A 26,239-nucleotide genomic window follows, 5' to 3' on the forward strand; every position below is an offset into this window, starting at 1 on the left:
AAAAAAAAAAAAAAAAAAAAAAAAAAAAAAAAAAAAAAAAATTGCCAATGATCACCAGAAACTAAGAGATACACTTGAAATTGATTTTCCTGGGGTCTTTACAGAGATAGTATGGGCCCTATCTACAGCTTGACTTTGAATGATAAAATTAATAAACATTATAGGTAAAATTTCTGATGTTTTAAACTACCAAAGTTGTCATGTACTTTGCTATATATCCCTAGGATATCAAGATAGTCCTTAATGATCTCCTCAAGAACCTTCCTTTTCTCAAAAATTTTTAAATTAACGCTTCAGTTAAGCTGAAATATAACTCCAGTTAACAAGAACTAAAAGTGTTTTAAATAACATCATTATCCCCACCCTGAACAGAGAATCCTACAGTATTTTCTCTGTCCTTAGTCTTATTCACTTCTGTGTAGTATTACACATTTTATTAGTCTTATTCATACTTCTTAGGGTTGCCTGAATTAGCAAATAATTATGTTTTATTCTGGCAGTAGTGACCCCTACAACTTTTAAAAACTCAGCTCACATTTTAAATCCTTCTTCCTAAAAAACAGTTCTCTGCAAAATGCTGAGTTAAGTGACCACTTCTATATTCTTAGAGTGATATAAACAGTTAACAATGATTCCTACCAAGAAGTACTTACAAAAATCACATGAGAAACTTTTTGAAAAACAACAACAAAAAAAAACTATTATGTCCTGTGTTCTACCTAAATTTTCAAGAAGTCCATCAGGTGATTTTGAGATGCTTCTGATTCAAACTCACTAATTTTATATAACACTGAATACTGAGCAGTTGTTTACCTGTCTCCTCTTCCCCCTAAAACTGAATTACTTAAGAGTAGGAATTGACATTTTCTTATCACCTAGGCCTAGCAGAAAAGAGTATTAACAACCAAATACCAGAAGTTGGCAAATTTAGGCCCATGGACCAAACTCCACTGCAGGATTTTGTAAACAAGGTCATTACTGAGACATAGCCATAGTCATTCATTTACATATCATCTATGATTACATGCATACTACCATAACAAGCTTGAATTAGTTGAGACAAAGATTGTATGACCCATAAAACCTAAAATCTTTACTACCTGGTTCTTAATAGAAAAATTTGCTGATTCTTAACCTACAGAATAAATGACTGAGGACGACCTCAAACTTGTGATCCTCCTGCGTCATCAGACTTCCAGGTCGCTAATATTACAGGCATGAACCATCCAAAAGGCCAGAAGTCAACTCATATCTGACTTAGAACAAACTAAGAAATTAGAAATTCAACAGCTACACCTTCTCTCAAAGTCTATACATAAAATATGTATGTATAATATGCACATGTAAAGGTAAGTTTTAATACAGATTTATGCATGTATTTGTTTACATGTAAATAAATAATATATATTTAACACTATATCTTTAACATAGATATACTACATAAAGATAATATATAACTTTGAGGCTTTTGGTTATTAATTATACATAACCTCAACAAACTTAATACTCTAACTTCAACACCTAAATGAAATTAAAACTACCAAATTATACAGTGAAAAATCTGACCCAAAAGTAGGCTAACAAACTGAAGACAGTCTTCAGACAAAGTTGGTTTTTAAAACCTTGCAACACAAAATGAATTCTCAGAACAGGCAACATCCCAATTAGCTGAGATTGTTGAAGATCTAGAATTACATTTTAACAAGATTTCCAGTGATCTTTCTGTACAAATTTGAGATTAAACCAAATGAATATTGCTAAAACAAAATACCACATTCAGAATTACGTCAACTCTTCTTGCCAACAACCACAACCAAATGAAGGTACAACTTCACAAAACATTCAGAGATATTAAACTTAACAGGTAATTTTTTAAATCATCTGATGGTGACAAAAGATGACAATACCTTGAGCACTTGAACTTGACCTTCTGTAGTAATTTCCTTTAACAGCTCACAAAAGGACTGACAAAGACCCACTGCATATGTCTGAAATTCAATCCAAAGACAATATAAGAATATATTTGTAATATCAAAAAGGCATAAATTCACTTTGAGACTCATTATTACCTATTTGAGAAGTATATGCTAAAGGTCTAAGCATATGAAGTTTTTCAACTAAAAGTCTTAGGATTAAGGAAAAAAAGATTATGCCTCACAAAAATAGTTTATTGATACACTGATTTTTATAGAAATGAGGATATATTTATTTAAATAGCACAGTTCCTGCATTATATAACAATGGAGCGGCAGGTATCACATCTTCCTTGCAGTGGGGAATGCTCACAGTGAATTTTTCCCCATTAAATTAACAAAATAATCTTAAATTTTGAAATGACAATAATAAACAATAATAACAATAATGAACATAATAACTACTTAATTTCTTACAAACACTACTCCAACATACCTGTAAAAATTCTGTTGATGATAAAAAGATATAGCCATTGATGATCTTAAAACAGGTTCTGAGATTTTCTGAACTTAGTTCTGCCAAAACAATAATTTTCAAAATAAAGAACAAATTAATTCATTGTTCAAATCAGTTTAAGTAAAGTGATAAAAACAATCAGAAAATAATTTGACCCAACCTTTCATTTCAATCTAAATTTTTAGTGATAAAATGGCAAATAACATGTGACTGAATCATTTTATCATTATATTTTGACGATTAAATGAACTCAATGAGCATTTACTCAGTATACTGCACTGTCACTGAATATTCTATTTTACTTATGAAAAAAGTTCCCTACTATAATCCCAAAGTATTATATTTTGTTCAGGTATTCAATTCTTGGGCTTTGTTCTTCAAATTTGCTCCCCATAAAAAAATCTACATATAAAAAATGTTATTAAACATGGAATTTCCAGGATGAAAAAAAAATTTTTTTTAATTGATCCAAATGTACATGAAGTGAATATAGTTGTAATAATGTATGGCAAGTTTCAGATATAGATGATAGTGTGGAGTTATGTTTTGATCTGTATAATTATAAATAATCTATATTCTATGATATACTTATTGTATGTAGGAAGATATAAAATTGCAATGCACCATCATTTGGTCACATTCAATTTTAATAAAATTATTACTTTGCATTTGAAAAGAAATAGCTAAAATTTACCTTGGTGAAAATTACCTTCTTATTACTTTCCCTTTCTCTCTTTCACCACCCTCTTTTTTCCTCTCCAATTTGCCCAATCTCTCTTCCTCCCTCCTTTTAGCCCCCACTTAAGGCAAGTTTACCAGATTTAACAATTAATTTTTTAAGTATTTTTTTTAAATTGTCGATGGACAAATATCTTTATTTTACTTTTTTTTTTATGTGGTGCTGAAGATTGAACACAGTGCCTCACGTGTGCGAGGCAGCTGCTCTACCAATGAGCTACAGCCTCAGCCCAACAACTAATTTTTGGTCTGTTCCAGAACTTCAATTTAGGTTTATACCTGAATTTGAGAAACTTGAGAACAACTGCAAAAAAATTTTGTTCGTATGAAGTTGAACAGAATGAGGCTTGGTTGAAAAATGATCATAGTAAATAGGGCTCAGGGCCATCTCTTATTAAAGTAGTGCTGATATTGGGATCAGCAGAGGTCAAACATTAAATTAATACATCATCATCAGGATATTCACCCAACCCTGGGATCTTAAAGAAAAAACAAAAACAAAAAACAACTCACAAAGTAGTCCTTCGTTTAAAAAAAGCCAAACCTATACCAGCAGATGGGTAGGCATACAAACAATATGAAAAAGCAAGGGAACAAACCATCCCAAACAACCCATAATGCTTCAACAACTGACTTTTTGACTATGGAGGAAATGTCAAAGAAGGAATTTAAAAAGCTTACAGTTGGGGCTGGGCTTGTGGCTCAGCGGTAGAGTGCTCACCTAGCACATGGGAGGCCCTGGGTTCAATCCTCAGCACCACATTAAAATAATGGTATTGTGTCCAACTACAACTAAAAAATAATTAAAAAAAAAAAAACTTATAGATAAGCTGTTCCATGAGCTAAAAGACAATGTAAGGAGTGAAATCACAAAGAAAATATAGAAAGTGAAAGATCACTTCAAAAAAAAAAGAGATATTCCAAAAAAGAACCAAGCAGAAATCCTCAAAATAAAGAAATCAATAAACCAAATCCAAATTTCAATGGAAAGCATAACCAATAGATTAGACTACTTTGAAGAGAGACTGAAAACAAAGTATATAATCTTGAAAATGAAGTCAACCAAAGAAAAAAGATGTTATGAGACAATGAACAGAATATTCAAGAAATGTGGGATGACATTAAAAGACCAAATTTAAGATTCATGGGGATAGATGAAAGCTCTGAAACACAAACTAAAAGAATGCACAATCTTTTCAATGAAATAGTATCAGGAAATTTTCCAAACCTTAGGAATAAAATGGAAAGTCAAATACAGGAGACATATAGGATACCAAATACACAAAATCACAACAGATCCATTCCAAGACACATTATTATAAAAATTTTTTAATGTAAAAAGGATAGAATCTTAAAAGCTGCAAGAGAAAAATGTATGGTGACATCTAAAGGTAAGCCAATTTGAATTTCAACAGATTTCTCAACCCAGATGCTTAAGAAAATTATATCTATTTATCTATCTCAAGCTCTGAAAGAAAATACTTGTCAACCAAGATTACTATACCTAGCAAAATTAAGTATTAGAACTAAAGATGAAATAAACATTTTTTACAATAAACAAAAGCTAAAAACTTCATAACTAGAAAGCCTGTACTACAAAACATACTAAATATTTTAAGAAGTAAAAAATAAAAATGGAAACAAGCATAGACACAAATTGCACTAGAACAACAGTAAATCAAAGGAGAAGCAAACCCAATTTAAACATTAGAAATAAATCAAAATGGCAGGAAGTAAAAAAAAAAAAAATCTCTCAATATTACCGAATGTAAATGACCTAAACTCTAATCAAAAGACACAGGTGGCAGATTTGTTTGAAAAACAAGACCCAAAATTACGCTATCTGCAAGAGATTCACCTCACAGGCAAAGACATCCACAGATTGAAGGTAAAAGGATGGAAAAAACAGCATTCACATCACATAGATCTCGAAACTAAGCAGGAGTTATTATTCTCATATCAGATAAAGTGGACTTCAAGCCAAATTAATTAGAAGAGACAAAAAGGTCATTTCATACTGCTTAAGGGAATCACACATCACCAAGATACAATGGTCATAAATATTTATGCCCCAAACACTGGAGCATCTATGTATATCAAACAAACACTATTCAATATTAAGAATCAAATAGATCACAATACAGTATACTGGATGAGTTTAAAATGCCTCTCTCATCACTGCATATATCACACAAACAAAAAATAACTAAGAAGCGGGGTTGTAGTGGCACATGCCTACAATCCCAGAAGCTCTGGAGGCTGAGGCAGCAGGATCAAGAGTTCAAAACCAGCCTCAGCAAAAGTGAAGTGTTAAGCAACTCAGTGAGACTCTGTTTCTAAATAAAATACAAAATAGGGCTGGGTATGTGGTTCAGTGGTTGAGTGCCCCTGAGTTTAATCCCTGGTACCTCCCCCCACAAAAAAATAGCCAAAGATATTGCCTTAAGATATCTACAGAATATTTCATCCATCAATAACTGAATGCACTTTCCTCTCAACAAAACATGGGACATTTTCTAAAATGGACCGTATTTTAGGTCATAAAGAAAATCTTAGCAAATACATAAAATGGAGAATACCTTGCATTGTATCAGATCATAATGGAATGAAATTAGAAAACAACAATAAGATAAAAAATAGAAAACACTCTTAATTCCTGGAGATTAAATAATATATTTTTAAATGAAGAATGGCTAGCAAAAGAAATCAAGGGAAAAATTAAAAAAAAATACTTAGAGGTAAATGAGAATAGTGATACAATATATCTAAATCTCTGAGACAATATGAAGGCCTTTCTAGGAGGAAAGTTCATAGCATTGAGCTCAGACATTAAAAGAACAGAAAGATACCAAATAAATAACTTAACATTACATCTTAAAGCCCTGGGGTGGGGGTGTACCAACGACAAAATTAGAAGAAGACAGGAAATAATTAAAATCAGAGCCAAAATCAGTGAAATTGAGATTTAAAAAAATTACAAAAGATAAACAAAACAAAGAGTTGGTTTTTTGACATTTTAATATTGTTAAACCCTTAGCAAACTAACCAAAAAAGGGGGGTAAAAACTGAAATTTTCAAAGACTGAGATGAGAAAGGACATATCACCACCTATACTACTAAAATCCAGAGGATCATCAGAAACTATTTTGAAAATTCATATTCCAATGACCTATTTAGAATAGCTCCACAATATGGACACATTCCTAGAAACATATGACCTACCCAAACTTAACCAGGAGGATATAGAAAACTTAAACAGATCAATCTTAAGTAACGAAATTGAACCTGTAATCAAAAGCCTTCCAACAAACAAAAGTCCAAGTCATCAAGTTCTAACAGACCTTTCAAGAAGAACTAATACCAATTCTCCTCAAATTATTCCACAAAATATAAAAGGAAGAAATTCTGCCAAACTCATTCTACGAAGTCAGAATCATTAATGCCAAAAATAGACAAAAGACATATCAAAAAAAGAAAACTTCAGACCAATATCCTTTATGAACATAGATGCAAAAATTGTTAATATTGGCAAACTGCATACAAAAACACATTAAAAAGACAGTGCAACATGATCAAGTGAGTTTTATCCCAGAGATGCAAAGTTGGTTCAAGATACGGAAACCAATAAATACAATTCACCATATAAATAGACTTAAAAATAAGAATCCCATGATTATCACAATAGATGCAGAAAAAACATTTGACAAAGTATAAAACCCATTCATGTTTAAAACACTAGAAAAACTAGGGATAGAAGAAACTTACCTCAACATTGTAAAGACTATATACAATAAACCCAAGGTCAACATTATTCTGAAAAAAGAAAAACTGAAGGCATTTCCTCTAAAAATAGGAACAAGACAAGGATGTTTACTTTCACTACTGCCATTCAACACAGTCCTTGAAAACCAAGCAAGAGCAATCTGGTAAGAGAAAGAAATTAAAGGGATACAAATAGGAAAAGAAGAGCTCAAATAATCAGTTTGCCGACAATATGATCCTATATTAAGACCCCAAAAACTGTAACAAAAGATTTGTAGAACTCATAAATGAGTTCAGCACAGTAGCAGGATTCAAAATTAACACCCATAAATCAACTGCATTCCTATACTCCAAAGATGATTCTGCTAAAAAAGAATTTAGGAAAACTATCCCATTCACAACAGTTTCAAAAAGAATAAAAAATACTTGGGAATCAATCTAACAAAAGAGGTGAAAGGCCTCTATAATGAAAACTATAGAACACTAAAGAAAGAAATGGAAAAAGACCTTAGAAGACGGAAAGACCTCCCATGTTCTTTGATAGGCAGAATTGATACTGTCAAAATGGCTATACTGGGCTGTGACTGTGGCTCCAGTGGTAGCACACTTGCCTGGCATGTGAGGCACTGGGTTTAATTCTTAGCACCACATATAAATAAATAAATAAAACAAAAGTCCAACAACACTTAAAAAAAAAAAAAAAAAGAGGGGACTGGGGTTGTGGCTCAGTGGTAGAACGCTTGCCTAGCATGTGCAAGACACTGGGTTCAATCCTTGGCACCACATAAAAATGAATAAATAAAATAAAGGTGTATAAAAAATGTTTTATCTGTTTTAAAAAAAAAGAAGCTGGATACAATCTTAGGATAAGAAAAGTAACTTTACTACATACTATTTTAATTATATATTTTAAAAAAATTTTTTCCCTGTGTTTTTGGTCCTGGGGATCAAATCCAGGGTATAACACTTGCTAGGAAAACACCCACACTAACCTACATCCCCAGCCTTTTTTTTTGTGTTGTTGTTGTTCTTGTTCTTGAGAGAGGATCTTGCTACGCTGCCCTGGCTGGTTTTGAATTTGTGATCTTCTTGCCTCAATCTCCAAACTAGATGAGATTATAGGTACATACCACCATGCCTATTATTCTTAAAAGTTATATAGAATAATGTAGAAACTTAAAAACACAATTCACCTTATTTCTTAACATCAGGGACTCTTTTTAAGAATAATGGAAGGTATGATTTAAAGTTAGCTACAATATCCCCAAATTATGGCTGAATTAAAAAATATTAATTAGTTTATGCTTTAACACTTACCAAGAAGTGGTGACATATTCTGAAATACACGAAGCAACTCTGGTGTAATACATGGGCTATTCTCCAATGTTACTAACCTAGGTAGAAAACCACAGATGATTAAATCATTTTCATGCCCATTGATGCTACTAATACAATAATATGAATATAAAAAGTTTTCTCTAAAGGATAAAACAGTAGATAAAACATACAGTTATAAAAACTATTTACAAAAATTGGCAAATACCTCAAAATAAATACCTATGCGTAGATTATGCAGTATTATTTCTTCATATATAACAATAATAGTAAGGAAAGTATTTACTAAAGTATGGATAATAATGAAATTATAATTTTAAAGCAAAAGCATGATTAATATGGTGAAAAGGGGGAAAATTCTCTTGTTTTTCTGATTTTCTTGAAATGCTCTTGTGCGACATGTAATTTATATGCCCCTTCAACAAGAAAATGGACTAATATTAGTAAAATGATAGGCTAAATACTTTCTAAATATGAACTTAAAACAACAAAGTGCGATTACAAGCCAATCTAACACCCTTAGCAATCTACAACAATCAATGTATAAAAAATTATATAAATTATGGTTTATCACAGAAGTGTGTGACTGGTTTATCTATCTCCCCTAAGCCCCAGAGAACTTAAAGGAGAAAACCATGATTATCATAATAGCAGCAAAAAAGAAAAAAAAACTATTAAATATAGTAATTGCTATAAAAATTCTTACCTGATTATAAATAGAAAGGAAATTCCACAAGAAAGTACCAAATACTCATAGTAAATATACTTATCGATGATGACATGTTGAAACTGTCCTCTTGAAAAGCAGAAATAAGCCTCTAAACACTGTAATACCTTGTCTACCTCCATAATTATTCAGTTTACGTATGAAGGGCCTCTAATATGCCAAGCAAGTTAGTAAAAGATACAAGAATAAGAGAGACTATCAATATATGAACATCAACGGACTCTCTATATGCCAAAAATCAATAGTTAAGAAATAACTGGATGATGTTATGTCTCACAGATACAAAAATCCACCATCACAAAGATGTCAATTCTCACTGTTAAACAATTAAGCAGTTTAACACCATTTCAGTTCAAATCCCTATAGAGTTTTTTCTGGAAATTAGGCTTGCCTAATTGCCTAAGGAGGATGCCTAAAATCAGACAAAAAATTTCAAGAAAAGAAAAAGGTATAAATGGGGCTGAGAAATTTGAGACAGATACTTGCTTAACTTGTTAGTACAACTTAGTATATATAAAATATATAAAATAAACAGAAATTAATTTACTAAAAAAAAAAAAAAAAACAGCACAATGAACAGACTTTCCTTGTCAACAGGTCCAAACTATCTGAGGCTTGTACTTTCCCTTTCAAGTTGTTACTCTATTTTCTGTGCTAGCTTTCATGGAAGAAACCATGCTATTCAAAAGCGGGGGGGAAAAATCTGAATTTAAACTACTTAAAATGACAAGGTGTTTGACTTCAGAATCAACTAATAAAGACGAGACGGGAGAAGAAATGAGACCCCCCCCCCAAAAAAAAATTCAAAGCACTACTCTTTACCATTAAAAAAGACAACGACTATTTTGACTAATATCACTGCATATACATATATTTTTCATGAAAATATTTCAAATTTTAAATTCAATGTTTTTAACAATGCATAAAGTTACTAAAAATAACAAAATTTTGTAGTAAGCAACATATTTTTAGAACATATAGAACAAAAAGTTTAAGCCATGAACACTAAGACAACTGGAGTATTTTTAATAAATCAATATTAAGAAGAAAAAGCAAAATAATGACATGAGCTACATAACTAACAAGTTAAAAAAAATAAATGCATGTAAAACTCTGTATCAGTGGCACTCTCATCACTGCAATGACATATTACAAAAATGGATGTTTAGTCCTTAACATTGATTTAACACACACACACACACACACACACACACACAATGTACAATGGAAAATATAGCTCAATAGTAGAGCACTTGCCTAACATGCAAAAGGCCCTGGGTTGGACATACAGCACCACAAAACAAAACACCATATAAGTCACCTGTTATAGAGGTAATGTAACAAATTCATATCTGAATCATATACTTTAATAACAGCAAAAATATACAATGTTTGGTCAAAGAAGTCACTAAACAATCGGAAATGATAGCAACAAAAATTTTTTTTAAAAAAGACTATCCAAATATATGGGAAATATATACCTATTTCCAATACTAATTTCACAGCTTTGAATATTTTATTATTTAATAAGAAAAATGAAAAAAATGAACCTTTTGCCTTATACATTAAGAAATCCTATAAATTCACAATTAAATATAGGAAATAAAATATATGAAGCAAAAATATTTCAAAGGACAGAAACAATTTATAAATCTAAGAGTTCAATCATAAGGAGCTCTGAAAAATGTACTTTAATAAATATACATCATTTTTAAATGTTTGTATTAGAGCATCATAACTGTATATAATAGTGGGATTCATGCAACATATTCATACATGCATACAAAATAATTTGATCAATTTCAATAAATGTACTTTGAAAAAAAAACAACTAAAATTAAAAGTCAAATAAATAAATAAAATAAATATTTAAACTTATAACAGAGGATGATATCAAAGCTGTAAATGAGCTGGGCACTGTGGCACACACTTGTAATCCCAGCAGCTCAGGAGGCTGAGGCAGGAGGATCTTGAGTTTAAAGCCTGCCTCAGCAAAAGTGGGGCACTAAACAACTCAGTGAGACCTGTCTTTAAATAAAATACAAAATAGAGCTGGAGATGTGGCTCAGTGGTCTAGTGGCCCTGAGTTCAATCCTTAGTATGAAGGGGGAAAAAAAGCTATAAATGAATCCCTGGTCTCCACCCTGGGTCCATTTCAAGTTTATTAGTAAATTCTTAAAATGTCCAAAGAATAAACAGCACATTACAAAAAGCATTACAGTGTAAAGAAAATAATTTTCAAAATTGTTAGACTAGTAAAATAACCCTAATATAAAACAAAACAATGCCATAATGTATAGATCACAGAACCAGCTCATTTATAAATACAAGAAAAAAGAAAATTAGGCAAAATACTAACAAAAAAACTTTTTTAATAGTACTTTATAATTTATCCAAGTAAATAAAGTTTTTCTCAAGAAGCCAAGGCTTTTGTAAGAATTTTTATCTTTTAAGAGAAAAATATAATCTCTTAAATACATGGCAAAAAGCAATCAAATTGTTTTGTTCTTTTTGTTTTTAAATGATGAAAATCATACTGCATTTAATGGTATATAGCAGACATTGCTTATATAGCATTTATTGCCACACATACGTGCACACACACATACACAAACACACACACACACCTTTTCAAGTAAAATACTTTTTAAAATTCTGCTTAAAATCATTTATAGTATTGCTACAAATTTATATTGTTAGAAAAATGAAAAAATAAGACTAAAAACTCATGAGTTGATTCTTAGGATATAAGTTATATGACACAGGAAAAAACTACAGCAAGTAGGAAGAGGAGATAATAAACATAAGAGCAGAATGAAAGAGGAAATAAACAACAGAGTAAAAGCAAAAAGCTGGTTCTCTGACAAATCTCTAGAGAAATGGTTCTAGGGGAAAATAAGAAACAATGAAAAAAATCACGTAACTGGTCTGCGAGTTTCACTTTACATTCATGACCATAAATATCAGCTGGTATTGGTTATCCATAATAAATTCCAATTCTCATTTTTTTAACTACTTTATAACTTTCCTCCCCGACATCTCTCTCATATCTGTGTATACTCCTACATCAGCCCAAAACTCCCAGCTGATGAACATGTTTCATATTTGATTGAAAAACACAAGTCTGTTATATGGAACAAATTCCTATATTACCTAACTACAAAATTTGGAAATCTACCTTCCTGCCTCCAGTTAACATGAAGTATTGCAACTGCTATCAAAATTCAACTCCTCCATTGAGTTCTGACTTCTGTCCCTTTCCTTCTCCTCCAATTACCCCACTCTCTCAGTCAAGCCTCACCCATTCTTCTAGATCTTACATTTCCAGGCTTACATTCTAGACTCTTCTTTATAATAAAAATTCTCAAACAAGTTGTCAGTGTTCAGTACTTACTTCAAATTCCTTGTTCAACCTACTCATTCTAATTCCTGTTCCAATCTCGCCACTGAAAACCCTTCTGGCATCTCCAGGAGGACAAATTCACTTCTCTTTATTACCTTATTAGGAGAATCAGAAACATTTGCCACAGCTGCCCACTCCCTCATTATAGATATTCTCTCTTAGCTTTGGTTTCCTACTATATCAATAGATAGCCTTTCTCTGTCTTTCTAGATGGCTCCTCCTTTCTCTGTCTTAGTAGATGACTCCTCTTCTATCCACAAAATCTTGTAAGTTCATCAGGATCCTGCCCTGAGCAGAATATTCTCTATCTAAACTTCTCTTACCATGCAATCTTATATGGCTTTAAATGCCATATACAAAGAGCTAGCCACTTTAGCAAACATCTCATTCTCACAACAACCATGTAAAGTACTAATTATTTTTCCTAAATTCACAGATGATTTATTCAAATGATAAACTGAATAAAGCATTACAAACTGAATGCAGTATTAAAACAGACTGGCACCTATATCTGTCTGGTTCCAAATATGAGCTCTAGAGAAATATATAAAGAAATTTAAATTTGTACACTGATTCTTTAATCTAGAGAACCTTAACTAGTAATAAATTTAATAAGTTTTAAAAAAAATTTATATTCAGTCATTATTCATGATGAATTGCATAAGGCTAGGAAAAATGAAATTACCATTAGCAGAGCAATGCATTGTTATTATACTTTGTTTACATAATTCTTTGAAAACTTATATGCTTTTAATAAACGCACTAAGTCTAATACTGACAAGTCTGAATCTAGCTCTTCATAATTTTAACATTTTCTAACATTCAACATCATATAGTATCTATATGTAATGAAAAGTAATTTTGTGCCAGAATTAATGTTTTAATTTATAATCTAGAACAAGGGTTGGCAACCTATAGGTCATGGGCTAAAACCAATCCATATTCTATTTCTGGGAATGATCTTTAGTTGGAGCACAGCCATGTCCATTTTTTTATGTAATGTCTATGATGGCTTTGACCAGCAGAGACTATATGATCTGGAAACCCTAAAACATTTACTATCTGGCCCTTTACCAAAAATGTTTACCAACCTCTGGTCTAGAGTGGTCCACCCTATACAAACATAAAAATATGAATATAAAAGATTTCAACAACATGCTAATTAACAATCAAACTATCTACCTGTCATTTCAGTTCAAATAACATAAACTGGGAAAGAATATCAGGAACCCAAATCACAAATTAGTAAGGATTTATCTAGTTAAGTTTTTAAATCATTCATTCACTATTCTAATATAAGATCAGTAATTTATAATTTGTACCTATAACAATTTCTAAGAATCAAAACTGTTAATTCTTAGACAACTAAGCAAAACTAACAAAGAAAGGAGGAAAGGGAGTAGTAGTAGGACTACTAACTCCAGTAGTCAATTTACACACCGGAATTTCTAAATCTTTCACGTATCATTCATTAAAAGACTGTCTCTGAAACTTTTTCCATCACTAAGCTGAGTTTAATAAAGCAAAAGGATTTTCTAGAATAGCTGCTTACATACACAGTAAACTAATAAATGTTTATAGCACTAAACTGCCACGGAAATAGGGATTTGTGTTTTTTCTTCATTCTTTTAATGCTACACATGTAGTATAAGCATTTTGGGCTGAGGTATAATATTTCGGCACTTACTTAGTAAGGTAAGATAGAGGTTGAGAAATAACTCAATATCCCCCCATCACATTTCATAGATTGGAAATTTTAAGACAATTTTAATTTGTGAAAGTTACCACAATTCTCATTTTACATGCCAAATTCCAAAAGAAGAAATGTAGATGATTCGTCTGTTATAAACCTATACTGAATAGCATCTGCCCCCCAAAAGGAGCTGTTATGTTATCCATTTGGGGAAATCAATTTCATGTTCTTATTTTTTTTAATGCTACAGTGTTTTTACACATGACCTTTACTTTATTGGCATGAGAGTAGGGAAGGCCAGGGAAAAAATAATGGTATCAAGTTTTTCCTCTTACCATAATTCTAAACCATCTTCCAGAAGATAGACATGTGGAGGCTGGGAAACATCTGTACTCAGTTGGATAACTGGGAGCAGGAAAGGGTACAGGTTCTTGCTGTCTGCTCCTAATCCCTATGAGAAGTATAAATACAACTTATGATAAGACACTCTAAGGTCCCTCCCTCCCACCAAAAATTTACCTATCATATCTGAAATCAATTTGTAAAGAATAAATCAAGAGTTTTTGAGGATGGCTCTCATTATATGCACTATTAAAAGCTGTTTACAAATAGAATCAAAAAATACTATTCAACTTCCTAATGGCAGTAAAAAAATATACATGCCTTGGCTTTTTGTTAATTATTTTTAATAATCTAAGAAAACAAAGATGAAAGATGAAAAAGAAGTCTAATCTAAAATTCCAGTATGCTTACTGATATCTTAGGGGGGTTCATTGGTGTAGCATACTATAAACACTTCTGAAGAAAATAAAAAGGATTACAAATCAATCTCTTAACCATAATAATCTCTATACTCTAATAAAGGCAGAAAGAAAACCAAATTAACTAACACCTACTCACTTAGGAAATAATGCAAATAATAATACAGCTTACAGAAAATTACAATGCCAGCCAGGCATGGTGATGCTCGCCTATAATGGCACACACCTATAATCCCAGAAGCTTGGGAGACTGAGGCAGGAGAATGGTGAGACCCTAAGCAACTCAGTGAGACCCTGTCTCTAAATAAAATACAAAATTGGTCTGGGGATGCAGCTCAGGGGTCAAGTCTTCCTGAATTCCATCCTAGGTTACCCCCATCCCCCAAATAATTACAATGCCATAAAATATATACATATTCCCCCTATGATGTCATATACCCTCAGTTTAGTTCTTTTTTCCTCCAATTTTAGAGTGTACATTATTAACTATAGTCATCACACTATGTAATAAATCTAATTTAAATCTTTTGTCTAGTTAAAATTTTATACTTTTGTTCAAAACATTTCTCCCCTCCTTGTCCCCTGGAAAACACCACTCTAATTCCTGCTTCTTTTAGTTCAACTTTTTCTGACTCATATATTAAGATCATGCAATATTTGTCTTTCACCTCATCATCATCTATGGGACATATACATTTTCAGTAGAAATGCATAAAGTTTATTGCTAAATGTGTTAACTGTAAGTTTAGCTTTCTCTCTAACCAAAAATAATTTAGAAGATCTTATTAAAGAGTTTTCTAAGGAAGAGAACTATAAAAATTCCATTACCTAATAAAGTAGTATACTGGGCCTTAGAACTAAGTTAAATTTCATTCCCCATAGTTCAGTCTTTTCATGGAACATAAATAAAAAAACATATTTAAAAAAACAGTCAAATTCATTTTGATTATCAAGTAGACTAAAAAGTTCCCAGGGAAATTAAAATTTACTCAATAGCCTACTAAAATAAGCAAAACATGCTAGCATTAGAAAAACTAAGGTAAATAACTGCTGAACACACAAACACTGTGTCAAAGACTAAGAGATCTAAGTACCTTGTAATCTAAAGACTGAATGATGTCCCAGTCCCTGATATGAAGCTTTAAAAATGTGAACTCTCTAGAGACCCACAATAACTATAAGATATTGTCTACCATATTATGAAATCTCAAATAAATTTATCAGTTTATAAGAGGAAATTAACTTTGTAACTTTCTGTGACCTATAATTTTTTTAAAGAAAAAAACAGGAACAGTACCCCTTAGATTTGACCTTTCTCAGGGTACTGCCCTTGGTTCTCTTCTCATATCCCATTAACACATTGATTATGTCTAAATCTATTACCTCCAACCCAATTTTCTGAGTTCCAGACACTCAAATGACTATAGGACATTATCTTCCAGAAGGAATCTCAAACTCTTAACACTGAACCAACTCATTGTCTTCCTAAAAAATTGTTCATTAGTGACTCAGGAGGATGAGGCAGGAGGATCTCAAGTTCAAGGCTAGCCACAAACAACTCAGCGAGGCCCTAAGTAATTTAGTGAGACCTTGTCTCAAATGTAGCTCAGTGACGGAGCACCCTGGGTTCAATAGCCAGTACCAAAAAAAAAGAAAAGAAGAAAAGAGAAAAAGAAATTGCTCCTCTTCCTACATTTCCTTCCTGCATTCAAGTGACATGAACCATTAAACTTAGTGATAAATTATATCCTATCCTCTTCCTGATTCATCCCTAACTTTACTTCATGTCCAAACAATCCTTAATCCTACCTCTTTAATATTCTTTAAATCTCTCCCCCTCTTTTCCATAAATTGAACCTAGATCCTTATCATCACCCTTATCTAGATCCTTTTTCATAATTAAGAATCTCAGTGAGGCTTTGACAGCTTTTCTAAAATAAAAATAATCACCCCAGTGGCTCAGGAGGTTAAGGCAGGAAGATTGCAAGTTCAGAGCCAGCCTCAAAAACTTAGTAAGGTCCTGAGCAACTCAGGGAGACCCTGTCTCTACATAAAATTTTAAAGGAGGGGGAGGGGTCGAGGCAGCACTGGAGATGTGACTCAATGCCTCAGGGTCCAATCTTCAGTACAAAAGAAAGAAAGTAAGAAATCGTAACAATCCTTCCTCTGAACTTCAAAAGATATTATTTTAGCCTTCTTGATCCAATATACAAGTTCTGTATATCATGTTCTAACTACACCAAACAACTCAGAAAAATCACTATGCTAGTTATCTGGAGAAAGCTGACAGATTCAGGACAAGCATTTACTACTGTTCTCTCCTAAAACACACTAAAAAAGATACAGACTTTTTTTTTAAGGACTTAAAACCATAAGAAAAAAAGAAAGAATTAGAAAAGTAAAAGTAATTTAATATGGATGCTGGAAAGAAAGACAAGTGGTAACTGACTCAGACAACTAAGCAACCAAGGCTCAAATTAAAGAGTTAAAAAAACAAAACAAAACAAAACAAAAAACCCTCACAAAACAAAGGTAAGAAGCAGCCTGATTTACATTACTGATCTTCCAAAAGACTCAGGAACTGGTAGTGCCAGTTATTTTGAAAAGATCTATGTCTGTGCATATATGTGTGTTTGGGGGACTATGAGTGAAGAAGTATTAATAATAAGAAAACTTCTAGAAGGTGTTTAAAAAAGCAATTTGATAACAAGATCTCACATAAACAAGAAGATAAACAACTGGCTCTTCTCTTGAACTAGCATAAAACTGTTTTCTGCTAAGAGTAAAAAAAAATACTCTCAAGACAAGAAAATTCCATGTAATCAAGAGCTGGGGATGATATAAAACAAGAAGATTACATTAGACTAATAGGCAGAAGATTGGGGGATCTTTCACTGAGAAAAGATATTAAAATATTAACACGGCTTGCTTTCCCACAGAATGTAATACAGATCAATCTAAAAGAAATCCCACATTTTCAAGCTTCTGACAGAAACTCACCCTCTCCACTGAGCTTTTCAATACCCACTCTTAAATTTATACAACCTGTTGACAGATCTTGAACTTGGAAGATGTTTAAAGATGCATTATACTGCTTCAAATTTTTCATGATGGAAAGTAAGTAAATAAATAGAAACGAGGGCTGGAGATGTAGCTCAGCAGTAGAGTGCTTGCCTGGCACATGTGAGGCACTGGGTTCAATCCTTAGCACCACATAAAAATAAATAAATAAAATAAAGGTACTGTGTCCAACTACAACTAAAAAGTATTAATAAATAGAAATGAGCAACTAAGAATGAAACAATATGATTAAAATATCTAATATGAAAAATATAAGACAAAACAATTAGAAAATAGCATCTTGAAAGAAAGCAAGACCAAAAAGAAATTAAAGTTTGGAAAAGTTTAACATCCTTGGTATAATAAAACACTGCATTCACAAAATAAACATGAAATGAACAAAAAGATTCTTCTAAATATAAGTCACAGACTTTAAAATATGACCAGAAAAGAATTGCATAATAGAAAGGTTAAAAGATAACATTGAGAAAAATCTTGCAGAAAGTAAAATAAAAGCACAAAGACAAGAAAAAGCAGGAAATATGCAGTAAAAAAAAGTAGAGAACTGATTCAGAATATCCATCAGCTAAGTTATTACAAGTTTGGAGAGAAGAGAAAACCATAAAATGGAAAAAATAATCAGCAAAATACAATACATTTATCTAAACCTCTAACATATGTTTCATTCTGAAATGTTCACCAGGTGTCTAGAACAATGGAATAAATACACACCTACATCGTAATGAGACTGCAAATGGTACAAATGGACTAGGGATGTAGCTCAGAGACTGAGTACTTGCCTAGCATGCATGAGGCCCCAGGTTCTATCCCTAGCACAAAAATATATAAAATTAACTTAGAAAAAAAAGAAAAAGAAAGAAGATGATCATACAATTGCCATAAATGGGAAGAAGTGATGACACATTCATGAATTAAGAAAAATATCTCTAAAATTGAGACCACAGCCACACAAAGCTTCATGACATACATCGCCGAACGCCACCTATCAGCCCTCCCAACCCCAACTCCACAGTCCATCATAGAAAGAATCCACTTTCATCTTGGGACACCTTCATTGCCATCTTTAGTTAGGGCAACTCTCAGCTTAGAACACCGGCTGGGCAGGTACTGATAGTCCCCAACTACCCCTCGCCCCAGCACAAGGACTGCCCAATACAAAACAGCCTTCTAAGACAGGTGTAAAGACAGAGCGCAACCCACAATCCCTGCTAAGAGAAAGATCCCCAAATAGGAAGTAGAAAGGGAGAGGGTGAGCAAGATACAGTTTAGAGACTAAATTTAGAGACCAGGAACTGAGAGATCTACAGGTGATATAAGAAGACCAGGCACCCACATCACACGAGCAAGCCCCAGAGGAGATCCTTGGGGTGCAGTCTCCCACTGGGGACAGATGGTACCATACCCAACTTCCAGGTGCCCTGAACGTCTAAGACCAACCTTCCCACCCTGAGGTGGGAACCTCCTTCCCAACCTTCACAATCCTGAGGGTGGAGATACCAGCAAACAACATACAATCCCACCTATTGAATGAGAAGGGAATCAGGAAAGATACTGATCTCCAACCAAAACAGTCTTTGCTTCTTCTTTTAAAATTTATTTTTCTTTTTTCCTCCCTCTCTATTCTGCCACTCTTGACATTCCCAACATTTGTGAAACCAAATACATTGCATAAATTAGGATACCGAGGACTGGGATGTCTTAATAGTATATTACAGTTGTGTTGTATATTCTTTTACCTCCTATTTTTACGTTTTTTATTTTTCTTAGTATTTGCGTGTTTATTTTATGTGCTCTATTGTCTTCCCACTTACTTGTCTCCTCAAAATCACTTCCTCACTCTTCTCCTGCTCCTAACCTTCTTCTTTAGATTCCTCTCTCATACTTCCGAAGAAATAATAACTCTATTCCTCATCTCTTACCCCTTCAACATCTCTTCCTATACCTCACTTCCTGTTCTTTGTCCACATCAGAAACTGTAAACCTTTCTACAAACCTACTGTTTATATTGTAGATAATAAATGAACTCATCATTTCTGTAATATTGTGATAAAACTGTAAACGTCTTATTAACAACTATTAGGTTTAAGGTTGAATAATATTTGTATTAGGATCTGTTAACATTGTTCTTTCCCTCAAAGGAAAGGTATTGGAACCCTGAAGGGGCACTATAAGCCTATAGGATAAAAACAGAAATGCCTCCAATCCATGGTGCTAGAAGGGAGGACACACAAACAACATGAAAAAACAAGGAAAAAAAGTGCCTCGGACAAATCAAGATAATACATTATTAGAATGCATGACTAGCATATCAGAAGAAATGACAGAGAAGGAGTTCAGGATGTACATAATTAAAATGTTCTGTAAATTAAAGGATGATATAAGAGAACAAATACAGGCAGCAAAAGATCAGTTTGATAGAGCTATATAGGCAAATACAGAAAGCAAAAGATTACTTCAACAAAGAGATAGAGGTTCTGGGGGTGGGGGACAGAAATCCTCGAAATGAAAGAAACAATAAACCAAATTAAAAGCTCAATAGAAAGTATCACCAAAAGATTAGACCACTTGGAAGACAGGACCTCAGACAATGAAGAAAAATTATAATCATGACAAGAATGTAGTTCACACAATGAAGATGGTAAGAAACCATGAGCAAAACATTCAAGAAAGATAACATAAAAAGACCAAATGTAAGAGTTATTGCAATAGAGGAAGGTGTAGAGTTCCAAACCAAAGGAATGAAGAATCTATTCAATGAAATAATATTAGAAAACTTTCCAACCATGAAGAATGAATTGGGAAACCAAATATGGGACGCTTACAGGATGACAAAGACCAAAATCACAACAGATCCACATCAAACAAGGCACATAATAATGAAAATGCCAAGCATACAGAATAAGAAAAGAATCTTAAAAGCCATGAGAGAAAGGAATCAAATCACATATGGGGGAAACCAACTGGAATTTTCTGCAGATTTTTCAACCCAGACCCTGAAAACGAGAAGATCCTGGAAAAACATATACCACGCTATGTAAGAAAATGGATGTCAACCAAGATCTTGTATCCAGGGCTGGGGTTGTGGCTCAGCGGTAGAGTGCTTGCCTCACATGTGAGAGACCCTGGGTTGGATCCTCAGCACCACATTAAAAAAATAAATAAATTAGCAAAATAAAGGTATTGTGTCTAACTACAACTAAAAAATAAATATTAAAAAAAAAAAAGAATCTTGTATCCAGCAAAATTAACCTTTAGATTTGATGAGAAAAAACCTTGCACTACAGAACTTCCTTGGCAAAATATTCCATGAGGAAATGAAAAACAATGAAAAGCAGCAGACGGAGGTATTACACTAAAGGAAAATCTAATCAAAAGAGAGACCAAGTCAAGTTAAATACCAAAAATAAACAAAAATGGTTGGGAATACAAATTATATCTCAATAATAACCCTGAATGTTAATGGCCTAAACTCACCAATCAAAAGACATAGGCTGGCACATGGGATTTAAAAAGATGCAAAAATATGCTGCCTCCAAGAGACTCATCTCATAGGAAAAGACATCCACAGACTGAAGGTGAAAAAAACATACCACTCACATGGATTGCGGGAAAAAAGCAGGAGTCTCCATCCTCATATCAAATAAAGTAGACTTCAAACCAAAGTTGATAAAAAGGGATAAATAAGGACATTTCATACTGCTTAAGGAAACCATACACCAACAAGACATAACAATTATAAATATATATGCCTCAAACAATAGACCATCTACATTCATCAAAAAAACTCTTCTCAAATTCAAGAGTCAAATAGCCCACAACACAATAATTCTGGATGATTTTAACACGTCTCTTTCACCACTGGATAGATCTTCCAAACAAAAGCTGAACAAAGAAACTATAAAACTCAATAATAAAATCAGTAACTTAGGCTTAACTGACATATATAGAATATTTCATCCATCAACAAGCAAATCACTTTCTGCTCAGCAGCACATGGATCCTTCTTTAAAATACAACCCATATTATGCCACTCTTAGCAAATACAAAAAAGTAGGGATACTACCATGCATTATATTAGATCATAATGAAATAAAATTGAAAACAAATGATAAAATAAAAAACAAAAGCTACTCCCAACACCTGGAGACTAAATAATATTAAATGAACAATGGATTGCAAAAGGCATCAAAGAAGAGATTAAAAAAATTCTTAGAGGTAAATAACACTGATACAACATATCAAAATCTCTGGGATACTATGAAGGCAGTACTAAGAGAAAAGTTCAATGCATGGAGTTCATTCCTTAAAAGAAGAAAAGGTCAACAAATAAATGACCTAATGTTATATAGCTCAAAGCCCTAGAAAAAGAACAAATCAACACCAAAAGCAGTAGAAGAAAGGAAATAATTAAAATTAGAGCTAAAAATCAATGAAATTGAAACAACAAAAAAAACTTAAAAACTTAAAATAAAAAGTTGGTTCTTTGAAAAAAATAAATAAAATTGATAAACCCTTATCCATGCTAACAAAGAGGAGAGAGAAAAAAATATTCCCTCAAATTACTAACATCCATGATGAAAAAAGAAATATCAAAACAGATACTACAGAAATACAGAAGATAATTAGAAATTATTTTAAAAATTTGTACTCCAATAAAATAGAAAACATTAAAGGCATCAATAAATTTCTAGCGTCATATGATTTGCCCAAACTTAATCGGGATGATAAAAGAGAAAACACTTCCAAACTCATTCTATGAGGCCAATATCACCCTGATTCCAAAACCAGACAAAGACACATCAGAGAAAGAAAACATCAGACCAATCTTTCTAATGAACATAGATGTGAAAATTCTCAATAAAATTCTGGCACATTGAACACAAAAACGTATCAAAAAGACAGTGCATCACGAACAAGAACAAGTGGGGTTCATCGCACGGATACAAGGTTGGTTCAACATACAGAAATCAATAAATGTAATTCATCACATCAACAGACTTAAAGAATCATATGATCATCTTAATAAATGCAGAAAAAGCATTCGACAAAATATAGCACCACTTCATGTTACAACAGTAGAAAAACTAGGGATAACAGGAACACATCTCAACATTGTAAAAGCTATCTATGCTAAGGCGAAGGCCAACATCATTATAAATGGAGAAAAATTCCCTCTAAAAACTGGAATAAGATAGGAATGCCCTCTTTCACCACTTCTATTTAACATAGTCCTTGAAACTCTAGAGCAATTAGACAAAAGAAATAAAAGGGATACAAAAAGGAAAAGAAGAACTCAAGCTATCACTATTTGCCAACGACATGATTCTATACATAGAAGACTCCCAAAAAAGTCCACCAGAAAACTTCTAGAACTGATAAATGAATTTAGCAAAGTAGCAGGATATAAAATCAACATCCATAATCAAAGGCATTTCTGTGTATCAGTGACAAATTCTCTGAAAGAGAAATTAAGAAAACTACCCCATTTACAATAGCCTCAAAAAAAAAAAAAAAAAAAACCTGGGAATCAACTTAACGAAAGAGGTGAAAGACCTCTGCAATAAAAACTACAGAACACTAAAGAAAGAAATTAAAAAAGACCTTAGAAGATGGAAAAATCTACCTTGTTCTTGGATAGGCAGAATTAATATTGTCAATATGACCATACTACCAAAAGCACTATAAAGATTTAATGCAATTCCAATAAAAATTCCAATGACATTCCTCACAGAAAGAGAAAAAGCAGTCATGAAATTCATTTGGGAAAATAAGAGACCCACAATAGCTAAAGCAGTCCTTAGCAAGAAGAGTGAAGCAGGTAGCATCACTATATCAGACCTTAAACTATACTACAGAAAGACAGTAACAAAAATGGCATGGTACTGGCACCAAACTAAACTTGTAGACCAATGGTACAGAATAGAGGACACAGAGACAAACCCACATAAATACAGATATTCTTATATTACACAAAGGTGCAAACATATATTGGAGAAAAAATAGCCTCTTTAACAAATGGTGCTAGGAAAACTGGAAATCTATACGCAACAAAATGAAATTAAGCCCTTATCTCTTACCATGCATAAAACTCAACTCAAAGTGGATCAAGGACCTAGGAATTAAGCCAGAGACCCTGCAACTAATATAAGAAAAAGTAGGCCCAAATCTCCATCAGGCTGGATTAGGCCCTGACCTTAATAAGACTTCTATAGCGCAAGAATTAAAATCAAGAATCAATAAATGGGATGGATTCAAACACAAAATCTTCTCAGCAAAGGAAATAATCAGTGAAGTGAATAGAGAGCTTACAGAATGGGAGCAAATTTTTACCACAGGCACATGAGACAGCACTAATCTCTAGGATATATAAATAACTCAAAAGTCTTAACACACACACACACACACACACAATAACCCAGTCAATAAATGAGCCAACAACTGAACAGACACTTCTAAGATGAAATACAATCAATCAACAAATAGATGAAAAAATGTTCAGCATCTCTAGCAATTAGAGAAATGCAAATCAAAACTACTGTAAGATTTTATCTCACTCCAAGCAGAATGGCAGCTATTAAGAATACAAACTGGGGTGGGGGGGGGGGGTGGGGTGAGGTTGTGGCTCAGAGGTAGATTACTCGCCTAGTATGCGTGAGGCACTGGGTTCGATATTCAGTACCACAAAAAAATAAAATATTGCGTCCACCTATAACTAAAAAATAAACATTAAAAAAAAAACCCACAAACAGGGTTGGGGTTGTGGCTCAGCAGTAGAGCACTCGCCTAACGCATGTAAGGCCTTGAGTTGGATCTTCAGCACCACATATAAATAAATAAAATAAACATATTATGTCCAACTACAACTAATAAATAAACATTTTTTAAAAAAATCTTAAAAAGAATACAAAACAAACAAACAAAAAAAAACAACAAAAATAAAAACAAACAAAAAAGAATACAAACAACAATAAGTGATGGTGAGGATGTGGGGAAAAGGGCACACTCTTACATTGCTGGCAGGACTGTAAATTGGTGAAACAAATCTGGAAAGCAGTATGGAGATTCCTTGAAAAACTGGGAATGGAACCACCTACTCCTTGGTTTATACCCAAAGGACTTAAAATAGCCACATCCATGTTTATAGCAGCACAATTCACAGCTAAATTGTGGAACCAACCTAGTTGTCCCTTAGTAGATGAATGGATAAAGAAAATGTGGTATATATACACAATGGAGTATTACTCAGCAATAAAAGAGAAAAAAATCATGGCATTTGCAGATAAATGAATATCATGCTAAGCGAAGTAAGCCAATCCCCCCAAAACAAATGCTGAATGTTTTCTCTGATATAAGAAGGCTGATGCATAGTGGGGTTGGGAGGGGGAACAAGGGAGTATTAGATGAACTCTAGATAGAGCAAAGGGGTGGGAGGGGAAGAGAGGAGGCATTGGAGTAGGAAAGATGGTGTAATGTGATGGACATCATTACCCTAAGTACATGTATGAAGAAACAAATGGTGTGAATATACTTTATATACAACCAGAGATAAGAAAAATCACACTCTATATGTGTTATATGAATTGTAATGTATTCTGTTGTCATATATAACAAATTAGAGAATTTAAAAATAAAATAAAGGTATTATGTCAAACTACAACTAAAAAATAAATATTAAAAAGAAAACATATACAAGAGTGTTTGTTTCAATGGTATTTTAATAGCCCAAATCGGAAACAACTTTGGAAATAGAATTATTGAGAAATTATGACACATTTCTCCAAAAGGATAGGGTTTAGAAATGCAGATGAACAAACGATTGCTACACACAACAACACGGATAATTTTCACAAACATTATACTAAGTGAAATATAGCATGCAAACAAAAAAATGCTTACTGAATGATTCTATTCATGAAAAATTCAATGTCAGGTTGGAAGCAGGATAGTGGTTACCTTTTGGAGCATAGTGAGTAATGGGCATACAAACAGGGCTCTTGGGGTGCTGCCAATGTAACTTACCTTTTGGTTGGTTATGTAAATATGTATACTTTGTGAAAATTATTAAGTTTTATACATATAATGTATCTTTTTTACTTGTATAAAAAGTTTAAATAAAATGGAATGTTAAACCCATGAAAATAACTATAGGTTAAAAAAAAAGATGCTGATTTATGGTGGGGATGGGGGGAGGGGAGCATGGGAGGAACAGACAAACCTTAGAAAGAGCAAAGGGGAAGGAAAGGAAAGAAAGGGACATGGGGGTAGGAAAGATGGTAGAATGAGATGGACATCATTACCCTAGGTACATG

General features: G+C 32.9%; 1 protein-coding gene across 7 annotated transcripts in view; it reads right to left on the bottom strand.

The window, feature by feature from the left end:
* The window catches only part of Ipo11 (importin 11), a 199,948-nt gene that overhangs the window by 69,456 nt on the left and 104,253 nt on the right, over positions 1-26,239 (bottom strand). For 6 of the 7 annotated variants that reach the window (XR_007346325.1, XM_048799989.1, XM_048799990.1 and 3 more), the window contains exons 21-24: positions 14,424-14,539; positions 8,248-8,324; positions 2,410-2,498; positions 1,908-1,988 (exon numbers count right to left, since the gene is read on the bottom strand). Coding sequence is in view for 6 of the 7 variants with exons in the window: in XM_048799989.1 (XP_048655946.1) it covers positions 1,908-1,988; positions 2,410-2,498; positions 8,248-8,324; positions 14,424-14,539 (363 nt within the window). In the remaining variant the exon portion in view is untranslated. The remainder of the gene's footprint in view (positions 1-1,907; positions 1,989-2,409; positions 2,499-8,247; positions 8,325-14,423; positions 14,540-26,239) is intronic. The other variant, XM_015497266.2, reaches the window with a different exon arrangement.

The sequence above is a fragment of the Marmota marmota genome, unplaced genomic scaffold (assembly GCF_001458135.2).
Source record: "Marmota marmota marmota unplaced genomic scaffold, marMar, whole genome shotgun sequence".
Taxonomy (NCBI): Eukaryota; Metazoa; Chordata; class Mammalia; order Rodentia; family Sciuridae; genus Marmota; species Marmota marmota.